General features: G+C 38.6%; 1 protein-coding gene across 1 annotated transcript in view; it reads right to left on the reverse strand.

Moving 5' to 3' along the window:
• Nucleotides 1–9418: 9418 nt before the first annotated feature.
• The window catches only part of LOC149846760 (uncharacterized), a 36917-nt gene continuing 29679 nt past the window's right edge, over nucleotides 9419–16656 (reverse strand). Inside the window, exons 2-8 of the mRNA XM_089998141.1 lie at nucleotides 14069–14186; nucleotides 13516–13596; nucleotides 12911–12959; nucleotides 12658–12763; nucleotides 10491–10540; nucleotides 10341–10403; nucleotides 9419–10005 (exon numbers count right to left, since the gene is read on the reverse strand). Coding sequence (XP_089854267.1) covers nucleotides 9721–10005; nucleotides 10341–10403; nucleotides 10491–10540; nucleotides 12658–12763; nucleotides 12911–12959; nucleotides 13516–13596; nucleotides 14069–14163 — 729 coding nt within the window. The 5' untranslated portion in view covers nucleotides 14164–14186 and the 3' untranslated portion in view covers nucleotides 9419–9720. The remainder of the gene's footprint in view (nucleotides 10006–10340; nucleotides 10404–10490; nucleotides 10541–12657; nucleotides 12764–12910; nucleotides 12960–13515; nucleotides 13597–14068; nucleotides 14187–16656) is intronic.

The following is a 16656-nucleotide window of genomic DNA, read 5'->3' on the forward strand; positions in this document are numbered from 1 at the left end:
TACTGATCTGAAACCAAAATTAATCTGACTAAGCAAATCTAATCCAGTATGGATGCACGTTTGGATCTTAGTTTAGAGGTCCATAATCAGAAATGACATGTTGGAATTAGATTGTGTTATACCCTCCCTAAGAACCGGATTTGACGGCTCAAAACATGGACCAAAAGAGAGCTCCGAGCAGGCAACAGACCGGTATTTTAACTGAACCCAACTAAAGTGAGATAAGTGTGCTTGTGGTTTCAGGCCTTTTAGTCATGTGGCAGACATCTCTGGGGTATAGTACCCTAATTGATGCGGTGTGGTAACAACTGGAGGTCTCTAATGGTAACGACTTAGGAGATACGGGAAGATACAAGGTCGATCCAACCAAATCGGGTAGGATCATTTTGGGTTCAAGCGGTTTTGATCTGGAGGTTTTATGACAGTACAAGAATGTGTGTTTAAGTATGCTACAAGTGTTGTGGTCAAAGAGGTTAGATTGAGGTGTTGGAGAGGCATATGAGATGGAATGATCAAAAGAGAGTGTTATTCTGAATAAGTAGGGTGCAGTTTTGGTGTTGATCTCCTCTGTGATCAAATACCACATTCTGATATGTTGCACATATTGCAACAAAGTCAAGGTAAGTGCAACTCGGTGGCCCAATCAAATCCAAGGTGGCCTGTTGAGCGTGGTCATCCTTTGTTCTAGGCCAAAACATGTTGCTCATGAAATCATGTCGGACGAAAGGCATGTGAGTGCTTGCACACACTTTGATTGGTGGCCCTAATGTGTCCGAAAAAATACTCCGTACAACTAAGTTTGAGAGTTACAATAGGAGAAGGCGGGAGACTGCATTTGATTGTTTGTTAGGCTGAGCCAAGGGTAACTCGGTTTAAGTGCTCAGCACACCCGAGAGTGTGTCGATCCTTGTGGGTTGTGTGCTATGGGTTGTTGCTATACACAAGGGTACTTCCCTGTTGGGCATAGAGGTGTCCTCCTCCACATGCATGGTGCAACAAAAAATTTTATTATTTTCATCACAGTTGCATCTATGTGATGCAGGCTAGTTGAGTTGTCAACCTGTTTGGACATACTCCTAGTCCATAGTGTATTGTTGTGGCATTAGTGATGCCCTTGTTGAGAGAAGAATCATTATTGGTGGCAAATCGTGGGATATTCAACTTCATTGAATTGTCGTGCAGGGATTGGAGCCTCCAAAGGCCACTATCGTAAATGTTGAATCTCTCTATTATTCAATTCTCAAAATCAGCCCATGTGGGCTTTCTATGTACAACATAAAGTCACTTGTACCATCAAAGGGTGTCACTTTAAAGGCAAGCGACCGAATCAGCAACATGTGCTTCCAAGGGCATGTTATGGCAGGTAAAGAAGTATTTGAGTTTAAAGATCCACTCACGCACATTCTCACCAGCAAAAGTAGAAACTTCAAGATGAGGCTTCTTACACATGCCTCGAGCGAACCTATGTGGTGTCCCCCCAGAAACAGTTTGATCGGGTGTCCTCTTCGGCTACTGTTGAAGTTGGCACCCTGGTCAATGACATGCCTTCGCTTGTGGATAGCATCCAACTTATCCCCTAGGGCTTCTAGAACCCTATCAATGCACTCTAAGCAGCTGGTTTTATCGACACTATCTTGCATTCGCCAAAACAACTCAACTTGGGTTCGCTTAGCAATTGCTCAAGCATTTTCAATATGTCCACAAATCTCTTTGAGTTTATCATCACAGAGGGGTTGAAATCCCATCATGGTATGTTGTTCGCTCTGATACCAATTAGTTACACCCTCTCCAAGAATCAAATTTAATACCTTAAAACTTGTACCTTAAGGGAGCTCTGGGCTAGCAACAGATAAGAATTATAGTTGGAACTCTATGAAAGCGAGATGATCATGTTTGTGGTTTTGGGCCCCTTTAAGAGGTACAAGAAGCTAAATGATCAATCTAGCTAAATATGGTAGGATCGTTTTGGTTTCAGTGGGTGGTTTGAGAACTGGTTTCAGTCTTAATTAATCTAAAAGGATATGATCCTAAGGTTTTGGGACAGACTATGGACATATGTTTAGGTATGGTACAGGTGTTAGGGGTTAGAGAGGATTGGGCTGTTGGAAAGTCTGGTAATGTCAAATGATAAAAACTATGCATTTTGTCTAATCGAGGGATGTAGTTTTGGTGTTTTAGGTCCCGGACGTAGGTAGGGTCTTAGCTAAGGTTGAGATCAATTTCAAGGATTATATAACAAGCATATAAAGATCTTAAAGGGGTCTACACATTTAGATGTGGTCAAGGTATGCTCAAAAATTTTAAAAAGATAAAACAATTTTCAAAACGAGACTGCATTGATTCTTCAACTGCAATCTTGGCTTAGGGGCTTGGGCGACTTTAGGTAAGGCAAGGGCTTGTGATAGGGGGGACTAAGAGATGTCCATGGAGTAAATAAATACCTTGGCCAAAGCTGAGAGGATGACTGATAAGCAGAACCACGATTGACAGGGCTCTATCATTAGCTTTCGCTGGTAAGGAAGTGCTCTTTTGCACTTAAGTAATACAAGAACGGCTTGGGACCTTAACAAAGGTGAATGACCAAATCCACAGATCCACATATGAGATGAGAGATGAGAGAAGGAAAGAATTGAGAGAGGAGAGAGACAATAGAGAGATGTCAATGGGGTTAGGGATGCCTGAAAAGAGGAGAGTTCTATTTATAGAGTACAGGCCTGGAGTCTAATCCTAAACCAATTGTGACTTCACAAAGAATCGTACTAAGAACAAAAAAAATTTAATAAGAGTGAGGCTCCTAACGAACAATCTTTATCAAGACTCCTACATTAATTAAAATCTCTAAATAGTTAAGACTCTAGTTAATTAATGATTAATTAATTTTCTAAAAGATTCAGGAAGCCTCTGTAGTAGGGGATGTCCCATGTTGGATTTCTAGTTCACGGCCCTATGTAGACCTTGCCTATTGACTCTTGTTGTGACATATGTCAGGTTTCTCCTCTTTCAGATTAGCAGATGTGACCTTTGACTTTTCAATATGTAGAGAAACCACCTCAACTGTCACATCAATGATATGGATCTCACCTATGCATAAACGACCCCCACAAAAAAGGCGTGTGAATCTTGGAGCTCGGATCTGCACCATTTTTTTTAAAATTTTGGGTCGTAAAAGATTGATATCTGAATTGAAATACCAAACCTAGACATGATCCAAGAGTCACTTAAGATAATTTTATTGGGTTTCACTGCTACTATTTATATTTGAACTTGAGTTGGGTTATGCTCGTGCTAGGTCAGACCCGGATGCGGACATATACCAACAGCTCAAAGTTGGACCCGTGTTTGAATCAACAAGGTTGTGGACTATAGCCACAAATATTGGCGACATTTAAAAAATATGATGTTTTTATCACGAAATTTATAATATTTGATAGACCACAAAAGAAATGGCATTTCAAAATATCACCTTTCTTTAACTATCATAATTTTATAGTTGAAATTATCATTTTTTATTCTTTATGTATTTTCATATGTGCATATATTTTCTTAGGTTTTCTAACTGCACATATACAGATATTCTTCCCAGAAAAAGGCAGCTAGGTAAGGGTGCAAATGGATCGTGTAGAGATGAATCCCCTATTTGAATCCAATGCCTTAACATATACAGATATTCTTCCCAGAAAAAGGCAGCTAGGTAAGGGTGCAAATGGATCGTGTAGAGCTGAATCCCCTATTTGAATCCAATGCCTTAACCTCGGATTGGGATCTTAAACAAGATCAGAATTTGTGATCAGATCGGACTTGAATACAACCAATTGGACCCTTTTCAGAGTCAGATACCAAATTTCGGAAAGATTCATGCAGACACGGATCAAATTTGATCCATTTGTACTTTTTGCGTGCAAAAAAACTTCTTTCTGACCTTTTCCACGAATCCGTTACTGCCACAGAATTCCTGGACCCAACTCTAACTCCATTAGATCTTATTCAGATCTGGATCTATTGCTTACAATTCAGATCTGGTTCATACCCGATCTGTTTGCACTCCTACGGCCAACTGGAAGTCTGGAACTACCCTCAGTTACATCGGGCACTAACTGGTGCAACACAAGTAGCAAAGTCATATAAAACATCATGAGATAACATCAGGTTGTTTCTCTCCTCATCTTTCCGTTCTTGGACCTAGCCAATTACAAAATGATCAGATCATCCTTATTTTTTCGTTTCTTAAACCGCACCTAGGATCGAAGACCTGACCACAATAATTTTAGCCTGCCATACCTATGGTTGGCCGCTGTCTCAGTTGCATAAAAGTCTGTGGGTGCAACCCTCTATTCTCCAGAAAAGCTCCTGCTTCACCATGTGGAAGGAGGCACCCACATGGGAATTCGAACTCTAAACTGGGGAAGACCTCCCTATCCAAGAGCTCCAGACCATGTGGGCAAGCCTTTGTTACTGCAAAATTTGCACGTTTGGAAGTGAGAAAGATGTATACAATATGAAAAAACGGTACATTTTTTCGACCCTTCTAAAACAAGAGAGTTTTTTTAGAAGAGTTTTTTTCTTCTAAAAAGTACATTTTTTGATAGAAAACACTCATCTAGGAGATGTGGAGGAATGTTTCATATCAAGAGAAAATGGTAAGGTTCATTCCCCACCACCCATCTCGCCATCACCACCACCACCCATCTCATCACCACTCCCGATGAGCTCCTCCTCATCCTTTGCACATCCACCACCGCTGGTGACTCCTTCATCTCCGCCCTCCTCTTCGTCGCCCAATCCCTCTAAGCCCACTAGGTCACCTCACGCACCCCCCAACCGAATCCTCTACTCCCTCTTCGTTGTCCCGTCTTTTCCTCCACCCAACTGCTGATGTGAACAACAAGGAGAGGTCTTGCATAATTGGGAGGAAGAGGCAGTGATGAGGAGGCGAACAAGGGAGGAGCACCTACAGAGGCCACCACGACAACCCCTGAATCTGGCCTTCTTCCGAGCAGAACTCTGCTCCTCCCTCCTAATGATGAGCACCACTAGATCCTCAGACTCCTTCGCCTGGCAGGGGAGCATCAAGCGACCCTCGTGTTCGTACCCGAACTCCTCCTCTACCCATGATAGCAGTGACTAGAATTGCCTCCCATAAGAACGATGTTGGGATCATGAACTGTCGAAACTCCCGCATGGCGTACACCGCCAGGTAACCTCTCGGTACACCAGCCGGGTATTCGTGGCCAGGAAGGATGAGAGTCTCCCTTAGGGATCCACCACCGCGAGAGAGTTTTTCTCATGCACACAAATGAGTAAACATTTTTTATTTTAGAAAAATCATCATATCAAAACTTATCATAGGCAAACATTTATCTTCCTATGAGAAATTTTCTCACTTCCAATCATACCCTAAGAAAAACTCTCATAGGAAACAAAAAAATTGCCTATGAGAGTTTTTTTATATGAGAAGTTTTTCAAAAAAAAGTTTTTCGCATGTTTGTGTAGCCTGAGAAAAACAGAGTGGAAAAATATGAAAAAGCGGAGGGTGGTGGTGACGGTGAGATGGGTGGTGGGGAGTGTAAAAATAAATTTTCTCTTGGTAGGAACCATTGATGTTTCCTATCAAAAAGTGTACTTTTTAGAAAAACTCTCGTTTGGAAGGGTTGAAAAAATCGTACCAATTTTTCATTTTGTATCACATTTCTTACATAAAAACTCCGCCTGTGTATAACTGTTTAGTTATACACTGCCGGTCTCAAGCCTGGATAAAGGATGAGGGTTGCAGTAGGCCAGTGACAGCCAGCATAAAAACTTAGTCGCACCCTATGAATATGAACCAATATGAGAATTTCGTTGGGGCGTTCCTTACTGAGCGACACGCTGTACTCTATAGGCCCGGAGGCAGTGATAAATGGGCAAGGGTTGCTAGGTCATCGCCCAGAAGCGACGCGTCACACCGGCGCCTGGGTGTGGTGTCAAATAGGCAAGGGTTCCCTCACTTTGTTGGACGGGTGGGGGATAAAGAAGATAGTTCAAGACCATAAAATTAGGTTAGCCACTTGTAACATAGGGTCTTTAACTGGTAAGTTGGTAGAGTTAGTAGATGTTATGTGTAGGAGAAAGATGAATATTTTAAGAGACCAAATGGGTAGGTGAGAAAGCAAAAGTGATAGAACCTTAGGGATATAAGATTTGGTATACATGAATAAATAGGAATAGGAATGGAGTAGGGATTGTTATTAGTCGTGAGTTTATAGATAATATAGTTGAGGTCCGTAGGAAGAGCGAAAGGATTTTACTTATTAAATTAGTATTAGGTACGGATATTATTAATATTATTAGTGGTTATGCACCTCAAGTAGGTTTAGATAATTCCATTAAGCGTTAATTTTGAGAATATTTAGATGGAGTAGTACAAGGGATATCTTATGGAGAAAAGTTTTTCATCGACGGTGACCTTAATGGACATGTAGGCATTAGTAGGGATGGATTTGAGAGTATCCATGGAGGCTATGGCACAGGAGAAAGAAACGAGAGTGGAGAAAGGATTTTAGATTTTGGTTTGTCCTATGATATGATCTTAGCAAACACTTGGTTTAGGAAGAGAGAGTCTCACCTAGTAACATTTAAAAGTGGGGTTAATACGAGTCAGATAGATTTTTTCCTACTTAGAAAGAGAGATAGGGGTTGTTGCATCGATTGTAAGGTTATACCAGGATAAAGTGTAGCTACACAACATAGAGTCTTAATTTTAGATCTTAGAATTAGAAAATGCCACAAAAAGGATAGACATAGGATAGATCCTAGAATTAAGTGGTGGGCACTGAAAGGAGCTAAACAATAAATGTTTGTAGAGCAGGTAGTTAAGGAAGTTGATTGGTGTCTCGAGGAGGATTCAAAATCAATGTGAAATAAGATAGCAGGTGGCATGAGAAAGATGGCTAAGGAGGTATTGAGTGAGTCTAAAGGCGGTGCACCGCTAGGTAAGGATACATCATGGTGGAACGAGGATGTCAAATTAGCTATTAAGGTTAAAAGAGAGTGTTATAGAAATCTAAGAGTCGTGATAATGAGAATTTGGAAAAGTATATGATAGCTAAGAAGGAAGCTAAAAAAGTAGTTTGAAACGTGAGGGATAAGGTATATAAGAAGGTTTATGACAAGTTGGATACCAAAGAGGGCGAGAAGGATATTTATAGGCTTGCAAAGACGAGAAATAGGAAATCGAGGGATCTGGGTATGGTTAGATGTATCAAAGATGAAATGCAAAGGGTTTTAGTCAAAGATGAGGAGATTAAGGAGAGATAGAAATATTATTTTGATAAGCTATTTAATTGAAGTCATGCTCAGGATCTTGGACACTTCTCCATTTCGAGGCTTGGAAATGGAATCAAGAAGAGCAGTTGGCCTAGATGGTATACCTATCGAGGCTTGGAAATGCTTGGGTGAGAAAAATTTAGAATGGTTGAAAAATCTTTTAACAAGATTTGGCGGACAAATAAGATGCCTAATGAGTGGAGGAAGAGTACTTTGGTGCCTCTATATAAGAATAAGGGTGATATATAAGATTGCACAAACTATCGTGGTATAAAACTCATAAGTCATACTATGAAACTTTGGGAGAGGGTGATTGAGTATAGGTTGAGGAAGGTTGTCATGAAATCGGAGAATCAATTTGGTTTTATGCCTGGAAGATCAACTATGAAAGCTATACATCTTCTTAGACAACTTATTGAGAGATATAGAGAGAGGAACAAAGATTTGCATATGATTTTTATTGATTTGGAGAAGGCATACGATAGAGTATCTAGAGATGTTCTCTGGTGGACAATAATGAAAAAAGGTGTTTCTCTCAAGTACATTAGTATAATTAAAGATATGTACGAAGGAGTAGTAACCAATGTCCGCACTTGTGGAGGGGTGACAACCAATTTTCCTATAACGGTTGGGTTACATCAAGGATCTGCATTAAGCCCTTTCCTATTTGCTATAGTGATGGATGAGCTTACGAGATCAATTTAAGAAAATGTGTCGTGGTGTATGTTGTTTGCTGATGATATTGTTTTGATTGATGAGTCTAGAGTTGGGGTTAATGCTAAGTTAGAATTATGGAGACAAACATTGGAAGCAAGAGGTTTTAAGTTGAGTAAGAGTATGACAAAATATATGGAATGTCAGTTTAGTAAGCAACGAAGTAGTGATGGGAGTGCAGTAAAGCTTGGTGAGCAAGAAATACCAGTGGATGACTGTTTCAAATATTTGGGATCTATCATTCAAAAGTATGGAGAAATTGATGAAGATGTAAATCATAGGATAAAGGTTAGGTGAATGAAATGGAAAAGTGTAATTGGAGTGTCGTGCGATCGTAGAATGCCATTGCGATTGAAGAAAAAGTTTTATAAGACGATAATTAGGCCCGCTTTATTATATGGTACGAAATGTTGAGCTACCAAGAGACATCATATTCAAAAAATGAGTATAGTTGAGATGTGTATGCTTAGATGGATGTGTGAAAATATAATAAAAGATAAGATTCGAAACGAGGAGATACGTAAGAAGGCAGGCATTGCATCCATTGAAAATAAGATAAGAGAGAATCGTTTACGGTGGTTTGGACATATTCGGCGAAAGCCTAATGATGCTCCAGTTAGAATAATGGAGAAATGGAAAAATATATTAGTTAAAAGAGGTCAGGGTAGGCCTAAGAAAACTTGAATGGAGATGATAGAAAAGGATATGAATGCTTTGAACCTCACTGAGGACATAGAATTGGATAGAAATGATTGGAGGAGAAGGATTCATGTGGAAGACCAATAATGATTTTCTTTTTTGGTTCATATCGCCGACCCCAATTATTTTGAGATAGGCGTAGTTGTTGTTGTTGTTGTATCACATTTCTTACATCTTTCTTGCTTTGAAACATGCCCTAAAGGAAAACATCTTTCCTTTGAAAGGGCTACTTTGGATGGAAAATGCTTTCCCAAGGGAGAGGTATGAACTCATTTTGACATTTTTGCATTTATTATGTGGGTCCCACAATATATTTCTCGTAGACATGTTTGTTTAATCTTTTGTAGGAAAGAGGCCCTATTTCCTATGAAAGAGAGCCTCTTTCATAGGAAAGGGCATGAAACAAGCATCCTATCTCCTAAAAGTAGCAGTGTAGTTTAGGTTGGACATTCCTTTTCCCCTCCATATTTTTGATTTGCAGATGCAATTCAGACAGAAAAACAGGAATCCTCAAAAGAAATTTTGATATAATAGAAAATATCTCAGCTTCTAGATGTTATTATTCTCCATCGAAGTATACACCACACTCTGCCTCTGGTATAATGCCTGCTAAAAAATGGAGTCGGTGTCAATGGAGGCTGACAGAGGCAGGCAATGGATCAGTTTAAGATGAAACAAGGTGAGGCGTAGTAGAATCCATTGCCAACAAAAAATTAACCGTGTCTAAATCATGTTTTGCATTATATAAACAGAACTTCTAATCAAAACACAATTCCACAGACAATATGGGTTTAATTCCAAACATGCATGAAGATGTACTCCAGACCTAAAATTCACAGTACCACAGTGTTGGAACCAAAAGGCATGACTACAGTTCTGCTCAATTGACCACAACTAAGGAAACGAAAATACCAGCTAATATAGCAGTGAATACAATTACAAAACCTCTGTTACTGGATGGACAGCCATACTGAGCAACACTTCTTGAAAATGAAGAATGAACCACTACAAACTTGAACGGGGCTCAATACCTCTCTGCAGCTCAACAGTCTCTGGTGTAGGCAACATTTCTTCATGGCTCTTCTCTGTGCTTGTACCTATTTTATTTTCAGGGTAATCCCCTTCATCTGCCATTTCCGCATCAGTATCATCGACCAGGTTTTCATCTTTGTCCCTTGTCAAAGTAGGGGGATGGGTTTTCAGATCTTCCACCAGCTCTTCAATTGCAACAGGTTTCGATGATGGGTATGGATCCTTACAGATGGGCAAAGTTGAAGTCACCAGCAAATTCTGGCAAGTGTTGAAGCAAAATTAGAGTGATTAAAAAAATGCTAGAGGTATTCAAAACAAAAGCCTTGAAGAGACTAAAATCCATGTCACTAATGGATTTCCCTAAGATGATAGAAAACGAAAAACACAGCATTTGTGATGCATTCTCCAAATCTCATCTGAGGCCCAGTGATAGGAACGCTTCAAGATGGGAACTAGTAAATGGGGCCACTGGTTCTTCAAAAACTGTAATACTGTTTACATAATGCAACATGGTCCCCTCTTTTTCTTTTCCCATGTTTAAAGAGAAGTAGGGCATAAAATTGTATAATAAGTTGAGAGAGAGAAGTATGCACCTTTTCTAATGCCAGAACAAGCTTTGAAAGGTTCGGGTATATACTTTTTGGAGTCAACAGAATCTGTCAGATGCGAAAAAGGTGAAGGAAAAGCTAATTATACAGCCGTCTGATATGAAACAAAGAATTAACTTGGACTAAAAGAATTACCTCACAAAGTCTCTGGAGAGTAAAAGGAGGACCTGTGAAACTAAGAAGAGCTGAAACAGAAGATGGTTAGAGTTAGACAAGTGGACTTGCTAAATGTCCAAAGTTATGTACAAAACAGAAAATATTCTTGCCCAAGTTATGCTAGCACGTGAAGGCAATTAACAGAAATCTTTGCTGAGCAAGCCTTACTTTTTATTTTCCGGGCAATTTTCAAATCACCACCAATGGTCCTAATTAAAATATCCACCAAAATTTTCTTATTTTTTAAACCACCCCCAAACATCTAACATGGGTTAAGAAATAGCACCATGACTTAACTTTAAACTTACATGTTGAAATGACCAAATTACCGTTATAAAAAGTACTAATGCCCACTATAATTCCAACCTTTTAATTTGTTCTTGTCTCGACAACTTCATCTAAAGCAATAAAACTGGTCAACAAATAAAAGCCTTGCTTTGCTTTAACAATCTTCATCGCTTGAAAATTAAGAACAATTTGTATGTTTTAAAGGAAGACAAATAAATTTACTTTGACCATGAGGGAGAAACTATAGATACATTTTTAAGGAGTGACGGTCATTTTGACTTCATAATCAACATGAACCCAACATTAAACCAAGGGTGGTGGAGAAATGGGGGATTTGCTTAAAGGTGGCAAAAGTTTGGGTGCTATTTAGAAAATGAGAAAAGTTTGATGGATGCATTAATTAGGACGAAAAGTTTGGTGGACATTTCAAAATTACTCTTATTTTTATTTGTACCTGTGATCAGGCCTGTAGCTTATTTCCATTGAATTGTAAGCTAATTGTTAAATTTTATATATATATATATATATATATATATATATATATATATATATATATTCTTAGGATTCCTATGTATTTTCTTTATTTTGTATTTGTAATAGGTCATGCCCATTAGGGGCATTTTTGCTTTTTTATATTTTTAATTTTTTGTTTCCTTCTAGCCATTGGGACTAGTCCAACTCGCTGTTGGGCTAGCTCTCTTGCTCTCCTTGTTCTCTATATATATGGGATCTCTCCCATATATTTGGTGTGCTTTTCTTAAGCATTTTACAGTGAATAAAATATTATTTTTTATATTGCTTGTGCTCTTTTGTGTGCTATTGTGAGTGTGCCCTAGTGGCCTTGTACTTGCCCATTGGTGGCTAGTGTTTTGCCTTCATGGGCTTGTGTTTAAGCACTTTCTTGTATGCTCTTAGTAGCATTGTGAGTGTACTTTTGTTTGTGATTTCATTACATTAACCACAATGAAAGAAACACAGCACCAACTTGGTGCTGCATCCTCAGCTGGACAAGTGGTTCTTTGTTCTTACCACGTTGGTAGCACATGCATCGCCCTGATCAAGCAGATGGTTTGAGAATTATATAACCAATTTAAGTTGCACTACAGAATGGGCATAATGCAGATTTCAAGAAACCACAGAAAGATTAGATTGAGTTGACCTCATGTACACAGGTGCACAACTACACTTTTTTGGCTAGTAGTCAGGAGTGAGCCTCTTAGTCTAGACAACAAGCAGAAGAGGGCATCAGTTGACTACTAAATGTGTGCTTTGGGAGAAAAGAATTGTAGTTGGTTCAGCATATTTTTATGGCAATGTAATTGTCCTGAAATCTTCTTTCGCTTGCTTGGACAAACGACATATTGGTTGCTCCTTATTGGATGTGGATCAATCAGAACTTTGAGATGGAGTTGTAGGCTGGTAGCCTCTATGCACCTTTCACTCAAAAAAGATGAATTCTCATGTTGAGGCATGAAGTGAACAGGCTTGAATTTCACCTGGAATGGGAGCTGCTCTGTTGATGACGCTTATTGATCAATAAAATGCTAGCGTCCTAGCATTTAAAATTCCTTTTCACAGTGATGTTTATAGTTTATACTCTCTTATTATTTGTACACACAGTTTCTAATAATGTTTTTGGTTCTTAAGCTTCAAGAATTAGCTAGAGGGCATCCTATTTGATAAAAAAATATTGCAAGATTTTTGCCTCACAATAAATAAAGGTGGTAGTTTATAGTTTATACTAGGTATTGCTACGGTGGTTTATGTACCATCTACCTTTGAATGCTATCTAATAAAATGCAAAGACACAAGACATTCTAAAAGAATCAATTAAAGAGATAGAAGTGCATATTCTTACCTTCATTCAGTCTTTCTACCAACTCTGAATGTTTCTCTACAATTACAGGGCCCCGGTATGGACCACCATCACTTGTAATCTCAGATTCTGGATATTCAGCCAATACCTTTAAAAGTGAATGTCAAAACAATTAATTAAATGTCACTCATCAATTACAATAATCACAAAAACTTATGATGTAAGACTATAGAGAAAATATCAAACAGAATCACTAAAGGCTTTCAAAATCACATAATGGCATACCTCACCATACCTGCTTCAAACGAAATGAAACCATGCTTTTCAGAATGTCCCAATCATGCCTGCAGCAATAACAAAAGAAATATTAGTTTTCTACTCACACTTTAACAAACTAATTTTTAGCAAAGGAGACAACATATTCACTTTTGAATTTGCAAAGACAGAAGCACAATTTCGTCAAAAGACAAGAAAGCATCTCAACTTAGTCTTAGTAGTTGTGCCACAAGGGCATGAAATGAACAAGTGCTAAGCTCGTAAATATTTGTACTTTTGATAAATGATCAAGACAAAACAAAGCCTCATTAAACAACAGGAGAAAAAAAAGGCCAAATACTGGTACTACTTAATAAGCTAGGTGACCGAACTTATTTCCAACAAAATCCACATCTTCAACTCTTTGTAGCTTTTACTTGAGAAGTGAGAACAAGTTCTGAGATACATAGAAGCATGCTACTTCCAAATATTTCAAATTTCAGTATTCCAGAAAAACATATATTAGCAGGAGAAAAGTCATCCTAACCATGATATCACAGCGATTGATTATATGCATATGGTGCTACCAGACTTTCACACTTGGAAGCTGAGGTCTCATTTACTTAGCCAAGAAAATCAACATACCAATATTTTCCTGTTGCAGCAATCACTTCAATGATACTTCTCACTTCAGTGATGTTATGGTTTGGAGTCCCATCCCTAGAACTTCATGAACAAAAGAATAACACAACCATTAACATTATATTTGAGTAGAACAAGGCATTTGAAGTGCATAATGAAGCTCTGCAATAGAAAGTGTAGTAAGAAATATGGAAAATCTGTTTTAAAACAGTCAGATCGAGCTTCACATATATTTGTCTGACTCATCTAGCACACGTGTGTGCAGAGAGAGAGAGAGAGAGAGAGAGAGAGAGAGAGAGTTTTCTACTTATTCCAAGGAAAAGATGAGGAAGAGAACTCAACTAACAATTGAACAATTGGATAGAGATAAGTACCAGTTAACATTAACAAGAAGGCGTCATCTCTAGTGTAGCTTTTGTATTTGAAAGTCATATCTTTTGTAGAAATCGATTGATGCATGTCATTATGGTGGGTTTATATTCTTATTAATATAAAAAGGTGTTGCAAAGACTGTCGCTTCCTGAAGACAATAAGAACTACTAAAGAGACGCCATACCCAAGATGCATGTATGGCGGAACCAGGTTTTCAGCATCATGATTCTCATCAACCAAGGGCAATGTGGATGGTTCCACATTTTCAGCTGAAGCCATCTCCAAGAATCGGCTACCTCAAGCTGCACATAAATGAAAGTCATAACAACTCACTGCAAAATCTGGCCAATGATATCGATTATGCTCCAAAAAAAACTTGAACGCCAACACAACAAGAAAAATGAGGTCCTTTCTGCAATTATAACTTGTCAATTTAAGATGCTCAACATGATACAATTGCTTTCAAATAAAAAAACAGGCAACGTCCTTGCTTACATAAGCTTGGTTATGAGGTTAGGTCACCGTATCTATCTTACCTAATTGACAAAATAATAAGTGTACATGAAACAAAATATTACATGGTTGATCTGCTAAGATATGTTCCCTAAATCTTTAACAGAAAATAAATAGTCAATACCTATCTTTAATTAAATTTGAAGGCCTCTTGGTGAATAAAAAAGGAAGTTTTGGATTAAGAAAAATGGAAGGTTTTTCAAGAACACCATATTAGTTGCACCCAATTCAAAAATAGCAGCTTGAGAATTATATAACCAATGAATACACATACACTCACATATCCTTATTGCACTCATTAATTAGAACTCCTTCCTGTTAATTCATGCATTCTTCAGATGTTACTTCTAGGGGTGTGTGAGTGTGTATGCGTGTGTGTGCTTAATGACCTTATCTTACTATAATCCACACATTGTCGCTAACTCAGGCATTTCTTTATCTTGCCTTTAATGTTTTATGCTAGGATTTGTCGTATATATTTCGTTATCAGTAAGCATCCTCTACTGATCCTCAGATCTGAATCAATTGCAGATCACATGCCCCTCATTCCTGTGTATAAGGCTGCAATAAGCTCTTGTAATGACTCCACACCACACGGCTTGCAATCATCAGGCCCAAGATAGAAGCTTCTGGTCTATCAGCTATTTGATGGCTGATATCAATTAAACCTTCTTGATTATAGGTGCTTCCACAAGATTGAGGCAATGTTTTTCTTATTTATCTCTCTCTCTCTCTGAGCAAATTTTACCTTTCTTTCAAGTGAACAGATTTCACTGATTTATGAAACATGACCTTTTCTTAGATGACATGGTATTCATCTTTCATAATGAGATCACATAAGTATTATCCTGTGTTCTGTGAAGTCAATTTATCTTCCTTGGAAGGCAGGGTTACAATTACAATTCCTTCTCAATGGCAGTGGTATATAAAATGTACAACTTCAAACTTCAAGGGAATCTTCATGTTGAACAGATGGACATTATGCAAACTCAAATAAGTTGCTAAAGCATACCAAAAAAAATTTTGTTTGTCTAATCTAGGAAGTTTTTTTATCACCAGTAATCCTTGCAAGTACAGACACCATCCTTGAAATGGCGGAAACGAGTTAAATCTCTAACCACAATCTCCCGTTTAACCACCTTTGACATAAACTTGGTTGCAGTATGGCAATCGATGCAAACACACAGATGCTTGATTACAAGAATTCTTGTCCCTGGCTCTGTGTTCATTAGCCCGAAGGCAATGGCCAGCCTCTCACTGTGAATTGCGACCATCTGAATGTTAGAATCATTGTCGTCATACAGTGCATCGCTCGGTTCCGGGATGTACCCAGCTTCCTTTAGCAATTCCCCCAGTCTAGCCAACATCTTATATATTGCATCAGACTGGGAATGAGACCTATCACCTGCCAAGCATAGGTGAACCTTCTGTTGTAGCTCTATGTAGCTGCACCCTGGAGGTTTTCTCAGCTTCCTCTCCCTCATCATGCATCTAACTCTTGCCATCCCTTCATAATTCCTAACACCAGCATACATGTTCAATAGAAGTACGTAATAGCCGACATTGGTTGGTTCAAGGTTGAAAACATGTGCGGCAGCAATAGCATGAGTCATTTGTCACTGTGGCTTCTTCTTTAACCCCACATACAAAATTTTCAGATTTCAGGCCCATGCTTTTGCATCATGAATCCATGTTTTTGAACAAGCGCAATAGCAATGCTAATTCAAATCAAAACGCTAGCCATAATGTTGTGTATGTGGGAAATAATAATAATAATGGCCAAGGAGGAAGAGGTGGAAGAGGTTGTGGTTGCGGTTGTTATAATAATTATAACGGTCGAAGTCGTGGGAGAGGAAGAGGCTACGGTGGAGGTTATGGTGGTTATAATAACTATAATCAAAATGTTGGTCATGCTAATTTTCAGCATAACATTGGGCAGGGACTTCTTCCCATGCCAAATCAAGGATATGGGAACAACCATAACAGGTCTAATGCAGGTTATGAATCATGCTATTTATGTGGTGGTCATAATCATCTTCAGAGTATTGTCATGAAAAAGGAGCTGGAAGGAACAGTGTGGGAAATATGGATGCATATAATTCGAGTTTCCAAGGAGAAAGGGCAGTTACCAATGAAGATGTTGGCAACATTAACAACATAACTCATTCCTCCAAGAATATATCTCTGAACTCTCCATCTGAAGCACATGCATGGTGTGTGGACGGTGGGGCTGCCAATCATGTTACCGAAAACTCAAGT

The sequence above is a fragment of the Nuphar pumila genome, chromosome 2 (assembly GCF_984573655.1).
Source record: "Nuphar pumila chromosome 2, dmNupPumi1.hap1.1, whole genome shotgun sequence".
In the NCBI taxonomy this organism is placed as follows: Eukaryota; Viridiplantae; Streptophyta; class Magnoliopsida; order Nymphaeales; family Nymphaeaceae; genus Nuphar; species Nuphar pumila.